The sequence below is a fragment of the Mobula birostris genome, chromosome 3, assembly GCF_030028105.1.
Source record: "Mobula birostris isolate sMobBir1 chromosome 3, sMobBir1.hap1, whole genome shotgun sequence".
Taxonomy (NCBI): domain Eukaryota; kingdom Metazoa; phylum Chordata; class Chondrichthyes; order Myliobatiformes; family Myliobatidae; genus Mobula; species Mobula birostris.
Window position 1 is genome coordinate 213,871,405 of NC_092372.1, and position 20,543 is coordinate 213,891,947.

General features: G+C 43.9%; 1 protein-coding gene across 4 annotated transcripts in view; it reads right to left on the reverse strand.

The window, feature by feature from the left end:
* Nucleotides 1-319: 319 nt before the first annotated feature.
* Nucleotides 320-20,543, reverse strand: part of LOC140194786 (actin-related protein 3B) — a 113,163-nt gene continuing 92,939 nt past the window's right edge. For all 4 annotated transcript variants that reach the window (XM_072252070.1, XM_072252066.1, XM_072252069.1 and 1 more), the window contains 6 exons: nucleotides 19,577-19,720; nucleotides 10,458-10,631; nucleotides 8,827-8,919; nucleotides 4,036-4,161; nucleotides 2,745-2,828; nucleotides 320-1,112 (listed from right to left, as the gene is read on the reverse strand). In XM_072252070.1, coding sequence (XP_072108171.1) covers nucleotides 1,017-1,112; nucleotides 2,745-2,828; nucleotides 4,036-4,161; nucleotides 8,827-8,919; nucleotides 10,458-10,631; nucleotides 19,577-19,720 — 717 coding nt within the window. In that variant the 3' untranslated portion in view covers nucleotides 320-1,016. The remainder of the gene's footprint in view (nucleotides 1,113-2,744; nucleotides 2,829-4,035; nucleotides 4,162-8,826; nucleotides 8,920-10,457; nucleotides 10,632-19,576; nucleotides 19,721-20,543) is intronic.

A 20,543-nucleotide genomic window follows, 5' to 3' on the forward strand; every position in this document is an offset into this window, starting at 1 on the left:
TTTTTCCACACAGAGAGTGGTGGGTGCCTGGAATGCACTGCCTGGGGCAGTGGTAGAGGCAGATACATTCAGGACTTTTAACAGACGTTTAGATAGGCACATGAATGCAAGGAAAATGGAAGGGTATGGACTTTGTGTAGTCAGAAGAGATTAGTTTAGTAGGCCATTTTATTGGGTCCGGCATAACATCATGGGCCAAAGGAGCTGTTCCTGTGAGGTACCATTCTGTGTTCTATGAAAGACAAAATAGCAAACTCCTGGACAATTTGGATATGAATCATCTTTATTAGAGTGGTGCAAAGTAGCATTTCATCCAACTATCAAAATCTCAAAATAATTAACATTCCGTTCAATTTCTTAGCTCAAACTAAACAACCCTGAAACACTGGTAATAAATTATTATACAAGCACTACCAACATATAAGACATGATATACCTAACACTCTCAACTGATAATTTAAGGGCAATTTTATTTCAACAAGGAAAACAAGTCCCAAGAGGGAACTTTTTTTTAGACAAACTCTTGATGCCATTCAAAATGCTCAGTTTGCATATATCAATACACTCATTAGGATTGTGCTTGGAAACAGTTTCAGTCTTAGAAAACAAACATTATGAAATATAAACATAGCTCTGTCACATGATTTGCAATATATCTTTTTATAAAAGGAAACAAATCCCTTTAATTGAAGCATCTCGTTTCATCAGAAGAAAGGGAGGATTAACACTGCCAGCACTGTTTTACAAAAAACTAGTATATATACTATATCCCAGATCCAAAAAACACTTTGCGTAATAAGCTTAAGTAAAGGGAATAGTTACTGGGACATGAATAGCTAGCACACAGTGAGCTTAATGAAAATGAGTCCAGTCGGTGACCAACTCTACAGCATATGCATTCCAAGTACAAATGCCCAGATTTCGTTTCGGCAGTGTACCAATACGTCAGTCCTCACGCCCACCCTGTTTCACAGCCGCCCCTTTATTTCCTACGCTGGAAGCTCTCGTTGTTGTTACTACGACATCACACCAAAAACGGGATTGTGCCGACAGATACTAGGGCCAAATTCTTCATAGTCTTTTTTTGTGTGGCACACCTGGTAAAACTCAGGCTGTTGAGCGGAAAAAAGAAGAAAAATACATCCAAGCGTGATAATGTGCATTAAAAATAATATGATTTTTAAAAATTTCTCATTGGTTATCCCCAATATTCTCTTAGCCATCCCCTTGTTTTTTTGGATCTTCACGCTCACAAGTCTTACAATCAAGGAATCAAATAATTATCATGGAGGAAGCTATTCAGTTTGTACTGGCCCTTAGGTGAGCAATGCTAGCTGACTCCAGTTACAATTTGTTGCTAATGCCCAGAGATGAGTTTGCATCCCTTAATTTTGTGCTGTCTTAGCCTACTTTTTTAACATTAAATTACAGCCTTGCAACAATGAAATCACTACCCACACGGTAAATTAAGTCATCTGTATGTGTTAGGGTTGTTTAGATGTCTGCAACAATGGTCTCAAGTCAGTTGAGCATCAGGGCAGCAGCGCAGCATTTCGAACAACAGTATCACTTCCCTCTCTATTAAAAGTCTCATCTTGGAGCTAAATCATTGAGCTTCCCGCTCAACAGCGTTATGAAGCTCTCTGCAAGCAGTGGCTTTCTCGAGAGCAGTTATGGATAGGTAACAAATGCTGGCCCTGTCGGTCCATGGTCTCTTGTGCCATGATGAGGCCACCCTCAGGGTGGAGAGGCAATACCTCACACTCCATCTCGGTAGCCTCCAAACTGACGGCATGAATGTCGAATTCTCCTTCCGGTAAAATACTTCCTTCCCCACTCTGACCTCTTACCTCTTCTCACCTAACACCTCTCCCTGGTGCCCCTCTTCCTTCTCCTTCTCCTGTGGTCCACTCTCCTGCCCTGTCAGACTCCCTCATCTCCAGTCTTTTACCTTTCCCACCACCTGGCTTCTCCTATCATCTTCTATCTATTCTTCTCCTCCTCCCTCCATCTTTTTATTCTGACATCTTCCTCCTTCCTTTCCAGTCCCGATGAAGAATCTTAGTCTGAAACATTGACTGTTCATTTCTATAGATTCGGTCTGACTTGCTGAGTTCTTCCAGCATTTTGTGTGTGTTACTCTGGGTTTTCAGCTTCTGCAGAATTTCTTGTGTTTATTTTATATATATAGTTAGATATAAATCTTATTGGAATTTATGGTATGTTTTATGTACTGCACTGTACAGCTATTACAAACCAACAAATTTCACGACATACGCCAGTGATATTAAACCTGATTCTGATTTTGAATCAGGGCACCTCCAGCACCCAGGGCATGCCCTTTTCTCACTGTTACCAACAGGCAGGAGGTACAGAAGCCTGAAGGCACACACTCAGCGATCCAGGAACAGCTTTTTCCCCTCTGTCATGCGATTCTTAAATGGACATTGAATCTTTGGACACTACCTCACTTTTTTTTAAATATACAGTATTTCTGTTATTGCACTTTTTTAATGTATTCAATATATGTCATTGATTTACTTGTTTATTTTTTTATTTTTTTAAATTTTTTTTTCTCTCTGCTAGATTATGTATTGCATTGAACTGCTGCTGCTACGTTAACAAATTTCACGTCACATGCCGATGATAATAAACCTGATTCTGATTCATAAAAATATGCACTTTCAGAAGGAAACCAAAGGATTTTCCTGGCTGCTTCAATCAGAACTGCGTTGTTCACTTACCGTTGATGCCAACATGGAGCCACCAAACCAAACAGCATATCGCTGCATGTGATGCGTTATCGCCTGAACCTCAATTGGCTTCGGCTTATCAAAGAAAACAAAAACGAATAAGCAGTCTTTAAAAGTATATAATTTGCAAGGTTTTACTGCCATTATAGTGTATAAGCATTTGATTCCACTTTAAGAACATGCTCCTGTTTAATTTTTGGTTTATGCATTTTATCAGGTTAATTAGTATAATTAAATTTCAAACATCTTTAAAATGTATTTTTTATATGGAAACTAACTTTCTATGCCCCTGTTTTTATTAAGGTATGTTTCTGCACAATACAGGTAGTTAAAATTATGACTGATTTAGATTACAAGACCATATCATGTAGTTAAAGCTATAGCTGAAGAATTTAGTACAGAAAGCAGATAAACCTCTACACATTTAAGAGGCTGCATATATCACCCACAGAGCTAAATATTTAAGCAGAATCCACAGTAATATCTTAGATTAGACTGTTCTCTCATCCATCAATCATTGATACAAATAGATATTAAAACAGGGTGGATTAATTTAGTCAGATGTTGGGTAAAAGCTGAGGTGATTGAGTTCAGCTGTAACTTCAATGCAGTATATGTAGTAGAGCTAAGTGAAAATACTGCCAGGTAATACAAATTGGTGATTTTTTAAAATTACAGCCCAACATATCAAAGTGCCTTTTCTCAAAATGGAATACACACATCATCATCTTTATGTGCCGTGTCACATGACGTGGGCGATCATGGTCTTTGACCATGGCTGTTCTTGGCAAATTTTTCTACGGAAGTGGTTTGTCGTTACCTTCTTCTGGGCAGTCCCTTTACAAGACAGATGACCCCAGCCATGATCAGTACTCTTCAGAGATTGTCTGCCTGGCATAGGTGGTTACATAACCAGGACTTGTGACCATCCACTACCTGCTCCCATAGCTTACACACACACACTACAATCAAATCATATTGAGGGGAACACTGAGAGAAAGCTGTTCTTTTTAAAACAATTCAAGAATTTTAGGCCAACCCAAATTTATCTTTACTAAGTAACAGTGAGGATTTCAGAACAATCACACAAGTCAAAGTTATTGCTTTAAGTGATATCATTCAACAGTAATTGTATTGTACACGAATGCTGTGATTCATCATATTCTGTCCCCTCTTTAAAGCAAAGCATTGAAGTACATCTGGAAGGAAAATTATCTTTATGGTTGTACTTTTTAAATTAACTAAAAATGAGAGAAAAAGAAGAAAATTGGAAAATATCCACCTTTATGCGACCAGCACTAAGCTGTTCACTAATTTTTAATCTTGCATCCACTACTCTCTTTAGATCTCTTTGTAGACGACGTCCAAAATCCCTAAACATTGTCGAACCTCCAGAAAGCACTATATTCTGCAAGAAACAATCAATTAAAAATTACGTTCTCATGTTGTGTGTGTCTAATTTCAGCTTAAGCTGTGTGAAATATCTATGCATATAAAGAAAATGCAAATACTGTACAGCTGGTATGATATTAAAAATAAACAAAATTGAAATATAGTGCTCCAGTAAGCCTCTGCTCATCTCACACCCTACTATCAGCTTGATGAAAGGTCTCGGCCTGAAATGTAGACTGCTATTCCCCTCCATAGAAGCTGCCTGGCGTGCAGAGTTCCTCCAGTATTTTATTATTAACATAAATACTTCTTCTTCTCCATCATCAAATTCAATTCTCCTTAAATATATCCAAGATAGTACTGTGCCTCCAGATGATAGCAAGTTCCATACTCTCAGCTATTTCTGCATAAAGAACTACTCATTTATTCGACGTCTGTAATATAAGCACTCAAAATTTACAATGTACGGGAGCTCTATTATGACCGTCATGTCTGTGTAGGTTAAAAAGGAGCATCACAACCACATGCCTCTTCTAATACTGGGTCTATGGCCATGGAAATCTGATTTTTTTTTTAATGTTTTCTGCTTCTCCCATCCTTCCAGGAAGTAAGTGTCAGCATTTTTTTTCTGGTGGAAAGATTTCTTTTCATCTCCCCTCTAATGCACCTACCAAATACTTTGATTCTATGCCATCTGGTTTGGGTCCCTTGGCCAAAGGAAACAAGCCCTGACCATTATCTTTAAAGGGTCATAATTTGACAAGTCTCATGATGCATCTTCAGTTCAAATGAAAACAACCTAATCTTTTCCTATAAAAGTTGCTGGTGAACGCAGCAGGCCAGGCAGCATCTCTAGGAAGAGGTACAGTCGACGTTTCAGGCTGACACCCTTCGTCAGCACTAACTGAAGGAAGAGTGAGTAAGGGATTTGAAAGTTGGAGGGGGAGGGGGAGATCCAAAATGATAGAGGAGGCCGTGGATAGACATATCAGAATGGGAATGGAATGGGATTACTCCTCTACTGTAAAGATGAAGCCACACTCAGGTTGGAGGAACAACACCTTATATTCCGTCTGGGTAGCCTCCAACCTGATGGCATGAACATCGACTTCTCTAACTTCCGCTAATGCCCCACCTCCCCCTCGGACCCCATCTGTTACTTATTTTTATACACACATTCTTTCTCTCACTCTCCTTTTCCTCCCTCTGTCCCTCTGAATATACCCCTTGCCCATCCTCTGGGTCCCCCCCCCTTGTCTTTCTTCCCGGACCTCCTGTCCCATGATCCTCTCGTATCCCCTTTTGCCAATCACCTGTCCAGCTCTATGCTCCATCCCTCCCCCTCCTGTCTTCTCCTATCATTTTGGATCTCCCCCTCCCCCTCCAACTTTCAAATCCCTTATTCACTCTTCCTTCAGTTAGTCCTGACTAAGGGTCTCGGCCTGAAACGTCGACTGCACCTCTTCCTAGAGATGCTGCCTGGCCTGCTGCGTTCACCAGCAACTTTTATGTGTGTTGCTTAAATTTCCAACATCTGCAGAATTCCTGTTGTTTTCTAATCTTTTCCTGGCAGTTTTCAAATCTATACGTTTCAAAACTTGGCAAAATCCTCATAAATCTCCTCTGAATTGTCTTTTCTGTGATGTGGTGACCAGAACTATACCAAGTAATCAAGCCCTGGGAAAATGCCTCTGATTATCCACACGATCAAGAAAAAAAGGCTGAGTTCACTTAACATTGAAGCGACGGAAGATGAGAGGTGACCTGATAGAGGTGTATAAGATGATGAGAGGCATTGATTGTGTGGATAGTCAGCGGCATTTTCCCAGGGCTGAAATGGCTAGCATGAGAGGATATGTTTTTGAGGTGCTTGGAAGCAGGTACAGAGGAGATTACAGGGGTAAGTTCTTTTACGCAGAGAGTGGTGAGTTCATGGAATGGGCTGCCGGCGACGGTGGTGGAGGCGGATACGATAGGGTCTTTTAAGAGACTCCTGGATATCGATATGGAGCTCAGAAAAATAGAGGGCTATGGGTAACCCTAGGTAATTTCTCAGGTAAGGACATGTTCAGCACAGCTTTGTGGGCCGAAGGGCCTGCAATGTGCTGTAGGTTTTCTATATTTTCTATTCTCATTATGCATGCACCCCAATCCAGGCAACATCCTTGTAAATCTCCTCTGCACCCTTTCTATGGTTTCCACATCCTTCCTGTCGTGAGGTGACCAGAACTGAGCTCAGTACTCCAAGTGGGGTCTGACCAGGGTCCTATGTAGCTGCAACATTACCTCTCAGCTCCTAAACTCAGTCCCACGATTGATGAAGGTCGATGCACTGTATGCCTTCTTAACCATAGAGTCAACCTGCATAGCAGCTTTGAGTGTCCTATGGACTTGGACCCCAAGATCCTTCTGATCCTCCACACTGCGAAGAATCTTACCATCAATACTATATTCTGTCATCATATCTGACCTACTAAAATGAACCACCTCACACTTACCTGAATTGAACTCCATCTGCTACTTCTCAGCCAATTTTTGCATCCTATCAATGTTTTTGTGTTGTTTGGCTCTATAACCTGCTCTGAGTGCCTCACAACACTTTTTCCCCTCTAAGCATATTATCTACTGCACTGTTAATTTATCAGTAGTTATATCCCTCTGAATCCCACCATACAATTTCTTTACAATATGTTTACAATATAAAGGAAAGACAAACTATAAATTATTTTTTAAATGCAATATTCACTTAAGGCGATCATTAAAAGTGCAACAGTGCCACCTAGCCTCTACACCGTCAGCCTGAGAGAGTAAATAACAGAAAAAACAAATACAGAAGAACTTTTTCTGGAAAATAAGCTGTTAAAAGAATCAGAGAAAATGGGACCAATGGTAAAAAGAACATAGCAACTGAACACAGTACATGATCATCATCATCATCAGGTGCCGTGCCCAGTTTGAGCTTTGACTGCCATGGCCCTCACACCTCCGTTTCAGGTCAAGTGGATCAATTCACTGGTATTCATTTCCATTTCTCTGGCTGCTGTCTCCATCATCATTTGTCTCTGCCTTCCTCTTACTTTCTTCCCTTCAATCTTTCCCATAATTACCGTACATTCTGACTCCTCTTTCCTAATCACGTCCAATGAAATTACATTGCCTTTTCATGATCTCATACATTATCTCTCTTTTTGTGCTTGCTCTGTTCATGACATCCTCGTTAGATATTCATTTCATCCATGATATTCTTTGCATCCTCCTCAAAGACCACATCTCTGCTGCTTCAATTCATTTCCTCATGTTACTAGATATTGTCCAACATTCTGAGCCATACAGTATAACTGGATAAACGTAACAGTTCAGTACTCTGAGGCGTATATAGTTGTTGAAGAAAGTGCAAAAATGGGTCTATCTATCAATTGCAAAAAGACAGAATGTATGGTGATATCCAAAAAGAAGGAGAATCCTATCTGCAGGCTGAGAATAAACGGGGAAGACATAAAACAAGTACAGAACTTTAGCTACTTAGGAAGCTGGGTGACATCAGATGGCAGGTGCAACATGGACATCAAGAGAAGAATAGGGATGGCAAAAGACACCTTTATGAGAATGAAGTGTATACAGTACATGTTAGGGGCCTATAATCAAAGGGTTTTGACAAAATAAGCAGTCAATATTTTCCTTTAAGGGATACCCAAATCTGGGTTCATTAATGCAAGGCAGGCGCCAATAAATCCAGAACAGAATACAAGACATTGGTATTAGCCCTTGAGTGATTACTTTACTTAACCATTGACCATAAAACAATAATACATAAAAGCAGAATTAGGCTATTCAGTCCATCAAGTCTGCTGTGCCATTCTATCATAGCTGTTCAATTATCCCTCAATCCCATTCTCCTTCTTTCTCCCTGTTTCCTTCGACACCCTTAGTAATCTGGAACCTATCAACCTCTGCTTTAAATAACTTCTTTACACAAGGAGTGGTTAAGCAAGCAAAGTGGATAGATGTATAAAAACTGTTTGGATCATAACTAAATTTGGGATGGAGGCTTGCATGGTGCATAAATATGGGCTAAGACCAGCTGGGTGAAAACAATTGCATCTGCAATGCAGGTGCCATCAGTTGCAGAGAGCAGAAGCCTATTACGCCATGGAGACACACGGCATTGAAACAGGTCCTTTCAACCTACTGTCTCCACATCAAACATCAAGGGCAGCACCATAGTATAATGGTTAGCAGAAAGTTTTACAGTACAGGTGGCCCAGGTTCACTGCCTGTACGTTCTCCCCGTAAAAATACGGGCTTCCTCCAGGTGCTCCAGGTGTTTCCATCCACAGTCCAAAGATGTACCAGCTGGTAGGCTAATGGGTCATTGTAAATTGTCCTGCGATTAGGGTAGGATTAAAGCAGGGGACTGCTGGGCAGCATAGCTCGAAGGGCCTACTCTATTCCACATTGTAGCTCAGTAAAATAAAGCATCAATCCCACTTTCTCTCCTCTCATACAATCAACTCCCCACTCTCCTCCCACCGGCAACCCTATTGAATTCAAGGGACCAGTTACAAGCTGTTGACTTCTGTTGCTTTAAGCTATTTCATCTTGTAGGTTGAGCTGTCAACAAAAAGGATGCAGACTTTTACTTTGATCTGCAGTATGCCTTTTATTTTAGCGATTTTATTACCTTATACAGTGGCCGCCTTACATCAATTGGACAATTTTGTATTACTTCATCAACCACATCTGAAATCGGCTGCATAAAATCTGGATTTGCAAACTGTAAAGACAATATAAAATTTGAATTTTCACTTTTTTCAATTGCACATACATGGGGAATGTCACCTACATTCACAATAAAGTCCCCAATTAAATAATAGCATCTCTCATTACCACAAGATAAATCTTTCTGGGATGCTAAGATTTAAAGGTGAAATAATTAAATAGTTAAAGGGTAATGCTCAACTTTAGCAACTGTTTAAATTCACTTCTTTATAATCTACAATATTATGGACCAATGCCCTCAAACTACTGTTAGATTACAGTTGCAGCATATCATGGGATCTAAAGAAGTTTGAGCCACCCCTCTCCTTCCACTAATCCATCCTCTCATTAGGACTTCCATTAAACTATGGCCTCACTTCTCACTTTCTGCCTATTACGCAACTGTCGTTTCGGGCATCAGCAACGATCCCCCATCTCTGACCATGTTCATGGTTTCCTTTATCATGTCAGCAGTTTCCTCTCGGTTCTCACTACCGTCAGTCATGCAAGTCCCGGGTGGAGGCTCAGGAATACCGTCGCGCTCAGATGTAGAAGGATTTTTCATTGCTGTTTCTGTAACAATTCCTTTTTACCAGTCAGGGTTGTTAGCCTGAGCTCAACTCCCGAACCTGGAGGACTGGTGGACCACTCTTAGTCCGGCCTGACTCCAGCCAACACAGCTCTCCAGGTCATTGAGGCACACCAGCCTCCAAACCCAACAACAAGGCAGTTACACTCTTGGAGGATTAACCCTCAAGCCATTCTACAAATCATTAAAATAGAAATGGTCGTTGAAAGTAATTAACAATATTCATTAAGATTGTCTTTGATCTGATATTTTCCCTCCATTTTTTGGTTGGTTAGACACCATTAAATATTAAGCTCCCGGCCACCATTTGATCACATGAGGCTGTCCTCCATAACTTTTGGAACGTGGGATGAAATGCTCTTTGACTAGGAGTATTTACAGTGTAGGGAAGTTACATCAGTACCAACTTGCAAAAGCACGTCTTCAGGCTCAAAGACAGCTTATATCCTACGATAGGATGGGCCCTTGACCTCAGAATCTACCTCATTAAGGCCTTGCACTTTACTTCCTACCTGCACTGCACTTTCTCAGTAACTGGAACACTTTATTCTGCATTCTGTTATTGTTTTCCCCTACACTACCTCAATGCACTACTGTAATGAAATGATCTGCATGGATGGTATGCAAGGCAATGTTTTTCACTTACTTTTGACAACAATATACTAATTTACTAGTTTACCAAAGCATTTTCAGACTGGAACAAAGTTTCCTTACATCAGTCTCACTTCTCCTTTTGAACCCGTTGCATAATCATAACTGCTCCAATTCAAAGTGCAAGATAGAGAACGAATAGGGAGGTAATGTAAGAGATTGCAAATTATGAAATTAATTGTTCAATAGTTTTCATTCACAGATAAAATCTTTTGGATTTGATCTCTACATTTTTGACCAAGCTGACACAGGATAAGAAACAAGATACAGAACACACTTAAAAAAAAGAATCAGAGCATGGTAGATACTTTCACCTCAGGATGGAAGAAGATTTCGGGCCCCAGAAACCTTTCGTAGCCAACATCCACAGCAAATTGCCGCTTGCTAACAGCGTTGATGCCGACATATGGCTTAATCCATTTCCCAGGATCTGTATCATACTTGGTAAATTCCTTAACTATATCTGGGCAGATATAACAGTACCTCTCCTAGAAAAAAATACAAATTACAAAAGCTGTCATCACAAAAGGTCATAAAAATCAGAAAAATCATAAGGGTGTAATGCTGAGTGTTTACAAGACTTTAATCAGATCACATTTGGAGTACTGTGGGCAATTTTGGGCCTCTTGTCTATGTTGGCATTGGAGAGTATTTAGAAGAAGTTTATTGGAATGATCCAAGGAATGAAAGACTTAATGCTTGAGGAGCATTTGATGGCTCTGGCCCTGTACTTGCTAAAGTTTAGAAGATTGAGGGGAATCTCATTGAAACTACTGAACATTGAAAGGCCTAGATATATTGCACGGGAAGAGGATGTTTCCAACAGTGGGGAGGTCTAAGACTGAGGCACAGCCTCAGAATAGAAGGGCGTCCTTTTAAAACAGAGACAATGAGGAATTTCTTTAGCCAGAGGGTGGTGAATCTGTGGAACTCATTGCCACAGACGGCTGTGGAGGCCAAGTCATTGGGTATATTTAAAGTGGAGGTTGATAGATCATTGACTAGCTGGGACATTAAAGGTTACGGATAGAAAGCAGGAGAATGGGGTTGAGAGAGAAAATAAATCAGCCATGATTGAGCGGTGAAGCAGACTCAGTGGGACAAATAGGACAAATAGACAAACTCAGCTCTTATAATATATGGTCTATGGGTCTGTGAAAAGTGTGAGCAAATAGCACAAAAATATTTTGATTCTTTGCTGTGAATGATACAAGGTAGATGAGATGGCTAATGAAGAGGAAGATTAATCTTGGCCCTAACTAATTGACTGATTATTTGACGTGTTCAATGAAAGACCATGTTCACACTCAGAATGCATTACAGAAAACTGAAAAAAATCTGGAATTACAGAAATATCAGAATTACTGCCAAAAGAAACTGGAATGGCACATTGGGAAACTGTATGCAACAAACTAGTGAATCTTCAGCAATCAATATTAGTGAACAGAAAATCACCAGTTTGATATAACAATCCACGACCTCCCCTACTGTCATGAAGATGCCACACTTGGATTGGAAGAACAACGCCTTATGTTCCATCTGGGTAACCTCCAACCCGACAGCATAAACATCGATTTCTCAAACTTCCAGTGATGCCCCCTCTCCCCTTCACCATTCCCCATCCCCTTTACCCCCTCTCACCTTATCTCCTTGCCTGCCCATTGCCTCCCTCTGGTGGTCCTCCTTCCTTTTCTTTCTTCCATGGCCTTCTGTCCTCTCCCATTAGATTCCCCCTTCTCCAGCCTTGTGTCTCGTTCACCAATCAACTTCCCAGCTCTTTACTTCACCCCTCCCCCCTCCCGGTTTCACCTACCACCTTGTGTTTCTCTCTCCCCTCCTCCACCACCTTTTAACTCTATTCCTCATCTTTTTTTCTCTACAGCTGCCGAAGTGTCTCGGCCCAAAACGTTGACTGTACTTTTTTCCATAGATGGTGTTTGACCTGCTGAGTTCCTCCAGCATTTTGTGCGTGTTGCTTGGATTTCCAGCATCTGCAGATTTTCTTTTGTTTATTACCAGTTTGGGGTTCATTACAGAAAATATTTGAATTTAAAATCTAATTCATGAAACCACTTAAATTGTGATAATGAAAGTCAACTTATTAACTTTTTGAGCTTCATCATTACAAATACAAGATTTGAGCTTTAGATATGACATCAATTTATTATACTACCAATATTTCTGTATTATCTGGTCTGACTGCAGTATCAATGCAGGTTATGCTACAGCCTCTGGAAAAACCCATATTTGACACTTATTATTAACTGCATGTAGTTTGAATTGAGTCACAGCGTTCTACAACCACATCACTCCACCACATCCACATCAGCTTTCATGCCCCATTACGGTGCAATATCCTTCTAGTGACCCTCCTGAGCATCCGGTTCAAAATCATTCCAATTTCCCTCCTCATAACCTCAGCAACCCATCTGTTCTCCACCTTCTCCAAATGCAAACTAGAGGAACAGCATCTCATTTCCAGCCTAGGTTGTAGATACCCCATGAACATTGAATTCTCTAACTGCAGGCAACCTGCCGCCAACCCTTTCTGTCTCTCTTGCTTCATTCCTTCCAAATTTCTGCACACATCCCTCGTTCCTTCCCCCCTGCCCCCTTTGTATCCATCGACCCATCATCCCTCAACTGGCTTCACTCACCACTTTCCTTTCATCTCAGATTCTGTAATCTGCAGCTGTTTGTTTCTCCACCAATCACTTCCTAACCTCTGTCACCATCTCCACTCCCACCCCACCTGTCTCCATTCACCTATCAACCACTCCACACATCTGTCACTATCTCCACTCCCACCCCACCTGTCTCCATTCACCTATCAACCACTCCACACCTCTGTCACTATCTCCACCCCCACCCCACCTGTCTCCATTCACCTATCAACCACTCCACACCTCTGTCACTATCTCCACCCCCACCCCACCTGTCTCCATTCACCTATCAACCACTCCACACATCTGTCACCATCTCCACTCCCACCCCACCTGTCTCCATTCACCTATCAACCACTCCACCTCTGTCACCATCTCCGCTCCCACCCCACCTGTCTCCATTCACCTATCAACCACTCCACACCTCTGTCACCATCTCCACTCCCACCCCACCTGTCTCCATTCACCTATCAACCACTCCACACCTCTGTCACCATCTCCACTCCCACCCCACCTGTCTCCATTCACCTATCAACCACTCCACACCTCTGTCACTATCTCCACCCCCACCCCACCTGTCTCCATTCACCTATCAACCACTCCACACCTCTGTCACTATCTCCACCCCCACCCCACCTGTCTCCATTCACCTATCAACCACTCCACACATCTGTCACCATCTCCACTCCCACCCCACCTGTCTCCATTCACCTATCAACCACTTCACCTCTGTCACCATCTTCACTCCCACCCCACCTGTCTCCATTCACCTATCAACCACTCCACACCTCTGTCACCATCTCCACTCCCACCCCACCTGTCTCCATTCACCTATCAACCACTCCACACCTCTGTCACCATCTCCACTCCCACCCCACCTGTCTCCATTCACTCATCAACCACTCCACACCTCTGTCACCATCTTCACTCCCACCCCACCTGTCTCCATTCACCTATCAACCACTCCACACCTCCGTCACCATCTCCACTCCCACCCCACCTGTCTCCATTCACCTATCAACCTCTCCACACCTCTGTCACCATCTCCACTCCCACCCCACCTGTCTCCATTCACCTATCAACCACTTCACCTCTGTCACCATCTCCACTCCCACCCCACCTGTCTCCATTCACCTATCAACCACTCCACCTCTGTCACCATCTCCGCTCCCACCCCACCTGTCTCCATTCACCTATCAACCACTCCACACCTCTGTCACCATCTCCACTCCCACCCCACCTGTCTCCATTCACCTATCAACCACTCCACACCTCTGTCACCATCTCCACTCCCACCCCACCTGTCTCCATTCACCTATCAACCACTCCACACCTCTGTCACTATCTCCACTCCCACCCCACCTGTCTCCATTCACCTATCAACCACTGCACACCTCCGTCACCATCTCCACTCCCACCCCACCTGTCTCCATTCACCTATCAACCACTCCACACCTCTGTCACCATCTCCACTCCCACCCCACCTGTCTCCATTCACCTATCAACCACTTCACACCTCTGTCACTATCTCCACTCCCACCCCACCTGTCTCTATTCACCTATCAACCACTCCACACCTGTCACCATCTTCACTCCCACCCCACCTGTCTCCATTCACCTATCAACCTCTCCACACCTCCGTCACCATCTCCGCTCCCACCCCACCTGTCTCTATTCACCTATCAACCAGTCCACACCTCTGTCACTAACTCCACTCCCACCCCACCTGTCTCCGTTCACCTATCAACCACTCCACACCTCTGTCACTATCTCCACTCCCACCCCACCTGTCTCCATTCACCTATCAACCACTCCACACCTCTGTCACTATCTCCACTCCCACCCTACCTGTCTCCATTCCCCTATCAACCACTCCACACCTCCGTCACTATCTCCACTCCCACCCCACCTGTCTCCATTCACCTATCAACCACTCCACACCTCCGTCACCATCTTCACTCCCACCCCACCTGTCTCCATTCACCTATCAACCACTCCACACATCTGTCACCATCTCCACCCCCACCCCACCTGTGTCCATTCGCCCATCAACCACTCTGCCCATCACCATCTCCACTCCCATCCCACCTGTGTCCATTCACCTATCAACCACTCCACACCTCTGTCACCATCTCCACTCCCACCCCACCTGTGTCCATTCACCTATCAACCTCTCCACACCTCTGTCACTATCTCCAATCCCACCCTACCTGTGTCCATTCACCTATTAACCACTCCACACCTCTGTCACCATCTCCACTCCCACCCCACCTGTCTCCATTCACCTATCAACCACTCCACACCTCTGTCACTATCTCCACTCCCACACCACCTGTCTCCATTCACCTATCAACCACTCCACACCTCCGTCACCATCTTCACTCCCACCCCACCTGTCTCCATTCACCTATCAACCACTCCACACATCTGTCACCATCTCCACCCCCACCCCACCTGTGTCCATTCGCCCATCAACCACTCTGCCCATCACCATCTCCACTCCCATCCCACCTGTGTCCATTCACCTATCAACCACTCCACACCTCTGTCACCATCTCCACTCCCACCCCACCTGTGTCCATTCACCTATCAACCTCTCCACACCTCTGTCACTATCTCCAATCCCACCCTACCTGTGTCCATTCACCTATTAACCACTCCACACCTCTGTCACCATCTCCACTCCCACCCCACCTGTCTCCATTCACCTATCAACCACTCCACACCTCTGTCACTATCTCCACTCCCACCCCACCTGTCTCCATTCACCTATCAACCACTCCACACCTCCGTCACCATCTCCACTCCCACCCCACCTGTCTCCATTCACCTATCAACCTCTCCACACCTCCGTCACCATCTCCGCTCCCACCCCACCTGTCTCTATTCACCTATCAACCAGTCCACACCTCTGTCACTAACTCCACTCCCACCCCACCTGTCTCCGTTCACCTATCAACCACTCCACACCTCTGTCACTATCTCCACTCCCACCCCACCTGTCTCCATTCACCTATCAACCACTCCACACCTCTGTCACTATCTCCACTCCCACCCTACCTGTCTCCATTCCCCTATCAACCACTCCACAGCTCTGTCACTATCTCCACTCCCACCCCACTTGTCTTCATTCACCTATCAACCACTCCACACCTCCGTCACTATCTCCACTCCCACCCCACCTGTCTCCATTCACCTATCAACCACTCCACACCTCCGTCACCATCTTCACTCCCACCCCACCTGTCTCCATTCACCTATCAACCACTCCACACATCTGTCACCATCTCCACCCCCACCCCACCTGTGTCCATTCGCCCATCAACCACTCTGCCCATCACCATCTCCACTCCCATCCCACCTGTGTCCATTCACCTATCAACCACTCCACACCTCTGTCACCATCTCCACTCCCACCCCACCTGTGTCCATTCACCTATCAACCTCTCCACACCTCTGTCCCTATCTCCAATCCCACCCTACCTGTGTCCATTCACCTATTAACCACTCCACACCTCTGTCACCATCTCCACTCCCACCCCACCTGTGTCCATTCACCTATCAACCACTCCACACCTCTGTCACCATCTCCACTCCCACCCCACCTGTCTCCATTCACTCATCAACCACTCCACATCTCTGTCACCATCTCCACTCCCACCCCACCTGTCTCTTTTCACCTATCAACCACTCCACACATCTGTCACCATCTCCACCCCCACCTCACCTGTCTCCATTCACCTATCAACCTCTCCACACCCCTGATACTGTCTCCACTCCCACCCCACCTGTCTCCATTCACCTATCAACCACTCCACACCTCTGTCACTATCTCCACTCCCACCCCACCTGTGTCCATTCACCCATCAACCACTCCACACCTCTGTCACCATCTCCACCTCCACCCCCACCCCATGTCCATTAGCCTATTAGCCAGTACATGTTGGACTGTGGAAGGAAAGCAGAACACCGAGAGGAAATCCACGTACACACTGGAAGGAACATATATATTTGTTTACAGAAGACACCGGAATTGAACTCCAAACTGCAATGCCCCGAGCTTTAATAGTGTCGTGTTAACTGCTACACTACCATGCCGCCCCCTTTGATCATCCCTTTGCCCCTACAGATGCTCCATGCCCAGAGAGATCCTCGAACAATTTGCTTTCTCACTCCATGTCCTTTTATACTTTACCTATCTACAGTAAGTGTTAATGAAATGACTTTTGAATGTGGTGACTATATGCAACTCCACCACCTCCCTCTGGCAGCAAGTTCCTGATGTCAACCACTATCTGTATATGAAACTTTCACTTTAATATTCCTTCCTCCTCCTTAAAGATCTACCCACTCATTTATGATTACTCCTACCGAAAGAATGAGGTTCTGATCATCTACCCTATCCACGACTCTTATAATTTTATATACTCCTATTAGGTCACTCCTTAACCTGCTTTGCTCCAGTAAAGAGAAGCCTCATCTATCCAATTCCTTCCCGAAGAGAAGTCCTCCAATCCAGGGAACATCCTGATGAATCGCTGCACTCTCTCCAACACAACCACATCTAATCTATAAGGTGGCAATCAGAAATACGCACAATACTCCGTGAGGTCTAACCAATGCTTTGCAAAGTTGCAACACAACATCTCAACTTTTACATTCTATGCTATGCTATAAAGGCAAGTCACCGCAATGGCTATTTATGTTTCTAGTACATATAGCCAGAGAAAAACAGTGTTGTAGAAAAGGAGCAATATGTAAAACATAAAGATGAGTGTATGGAGATGAAATGATGCAAGGCATGGGTATGGCAATGGAGAATACGCAAAAAATGGTGGCGCATTCGATCGCAGGGGTAAACCAAAGGTGCTAGTGTTCTTTTTGAACATATTTTTTATGATCACGATACCCTACTGGACATTAGGAACTCAAGGCACAGCAGGTCGACCCCATCAGCAAGTTGCTTGTTGGTGGAGAAACTGGACGAGAGGGACCTGATGTAGATCGCGCTGCAGCCTGGGTCAGAGAGGCTTTGGGGGAGTCGGTGTGCAGTGAGTGACCGTAATAGTTGCTTTTCTTGTGTCTGCAACATCCTGTTGGACATTGTTAATGTGGAGTTCTGCACTAATTTATTGGTGGAGGGCGGGGGAGCTGTGTGACCTCGGTTGTAGCAAGGACTAGGCCCCCAGGAGCGGTGTCATCTATTTACAGCTGCCCAGGAGCGAGGCGTCAGAGTCGGAGTGCTTCACCGGAATCAGCGTGGCACAGCATCCAAGCGGAAGTCGGTGATGCTCCTTTGTGTTTGCTCAGCAGAAGACAAGCTATATTGTGTTCAACTTCAGACTCTTGCTACATTCATGGACTCCGGGTCTCGGACTTTTTTTTTGTGTGACTGCATTTTACTGATATTTTATAAGTGCTATATGCGCACTGTGCTGTGTATGACTGTTGGTACTGTGTTTTCCACCTTGGCCCCAGAGTAACGTTGTTTCGTTTGGCTGTATTCATGTACAGTTGAATGACAATTAAATTTGAATTTGGATTTGAAGAGTGGTGTGTGATCAAGGGAGCAGTGTCTATAATCCAAAGTTGCTGAAATCAGTGTTGAAGTTAGAAAGCTACAATGCCTCCAGGATTAAGATTAAGCTTGGCTTTACTTGTCACATGTACATCGAGACATGCAGTGAAATGCATCGTTTGCATCAGCAACCAGCGCAGTCCAATGACGTGTAGCCTGCAAGTGTTGGCATGCTTCTGGCCCAGCATAGCATCCCCATAACTTATCAACCGTAAGCTTTGGAATGTGGGAGGAAACTGGAGCATCCGGAGGAAACTCACGTTGTCATGGGGTGAACACGAAATCCATATAGACTGCAGCAAGAATTGAACCCCGATCGCTGATCACTGTGGCTGTAAAATGCTGCACTAACTGCTCCGCTACTGTGCTTCCCTTTTCAGTGGACGAGGGGCTGCTGAACACTGAGCAGTGTGGCTCAAAGAGTTGAAAAAGTCAGCATTGGAGCGAACCAGAAAACTAGCTCGGCATGCCTGTCAGTTCAGAGCAGCACAGTAGTATAGTGGTTAGCACAATGCTTTACAGTACCAGGAATCCAGGTTCAATTCCCGCCACTGTCGGAAAGTAGCTCACAGGTAAGTAGTTCCAATTGGTTGGTAGGTTAATTGGTCATTGTAAGTTGTCCTGTGATTAGGCTAGGGTTAAATCTGGGGACTGCTAGGCGGCATGGTTTAATGGGCCAGAAGGGCCTATTCCACAAGGTATCACAATAAGTAAATAAATAAACAATTTTGAGTTGTATGTGCTGTGGGGGCAGTCTGCAAGTGTTGCCCGCGAGTGAATACGCTTGTTTGCTTGTTATTTTGAATTACGTTACTCGCTATTTTTGAATGTTTGCTTGCTATTTTGAACGTTGTACAACTTGGTCCCAGAGGAAATGCTATCTCATTCAGCTGTATCAATATATGGCTCGAATTATCATTAAACTTGATTTGTTTTGACTGAATGGAGGTAATTAACAGTCAGTTTATCATCCAGTCCCTCTGACTTAGAGAAGACCATGTTAACAGCAGCAAGTAGTATATTCTGACGAATATAAACTTCTGTTTCACGTGTCTGGTGATTGAATGAGATGTAGTGAAAAGGAAAATTTGAATCTGCAGTGTCCTTGTGAGAAGGTAGTAGAGATTTGTATCAGATGTTGGTACACACAGGTAACAACATAAAGATAAGAGAGTTTCCCCTCAATTCCTACCTTGATGGCCTTGGCAGTCTCCAGGGATTGTTCAGGTGGTATTCCTATTTCCCTTTCCCTCAAGAGCTGCTGAATAAAGAAGGTAATATCTCTACCTGCTACAGGGATATGTTTAATACAACTGCCAATGACGTAACCTTCAGCCTGTGGTGATTTGGGAAAAAAACAGAAAGAACATCACAGAAATTTGCTTTGAAATGAAAAAGACAATGTTATATCCAAATTTCAATAACACATACCAATGGATCAAACCATAAACACAAGAGATTCTACAGAATTCCATTGTGTGTGCAGCAATGCATTAAACCATCTCATATAGATTAGTCAATAAGTCACAAAAGACAGAAACAAGCCTTTCAGCCCACCGTTCCAATGCCAACTGTTAAGTACCCTTGCATTTCATTCCCCTTCACCAGAGCTTGTCCGAATGCTTATACATTGTGAGGACCTGCCTCCACCCCCATGTTGGAGAGTGTACAGCAGACTTAATCATTCTCTGGGTGAAACAAAACAACCCTCTTAACCTCTTCTCCCTCATTTTACGTCTATGCCCTTTGGCCTATTATACCTCTACCATGAGGAGAAGTTTCTTACCATCTACTCTATCGATACCTCTCTGAAGTTATGCACAGAATGGTAGCATAGCAGTTAGCATAACACTTCACAGCACCAGCGACCCAGGTTCAATTCCCATTACTGCATGTAATGAGTTTTAACGTTTGCCCCATGACCCCGTGGGTTTCCTCTGGGTCCTCCGACATTCCAAAGATGTACGGATTAGTAGGTTAACGGTCACATGGGTGTAATTGGGAAGCATGGACTCATTAGGCCAAAAGGGACTGTTAGCATGCTGTATCTCTAAATAAACAATAAAATAAGTTAATGTACGATTGGCTTGACCCCCTCAGTCTCCTCTGTTCCAAGAAGAACAAACCCAGCCTATCCAGCCTCCCTTCATAACTGAAAC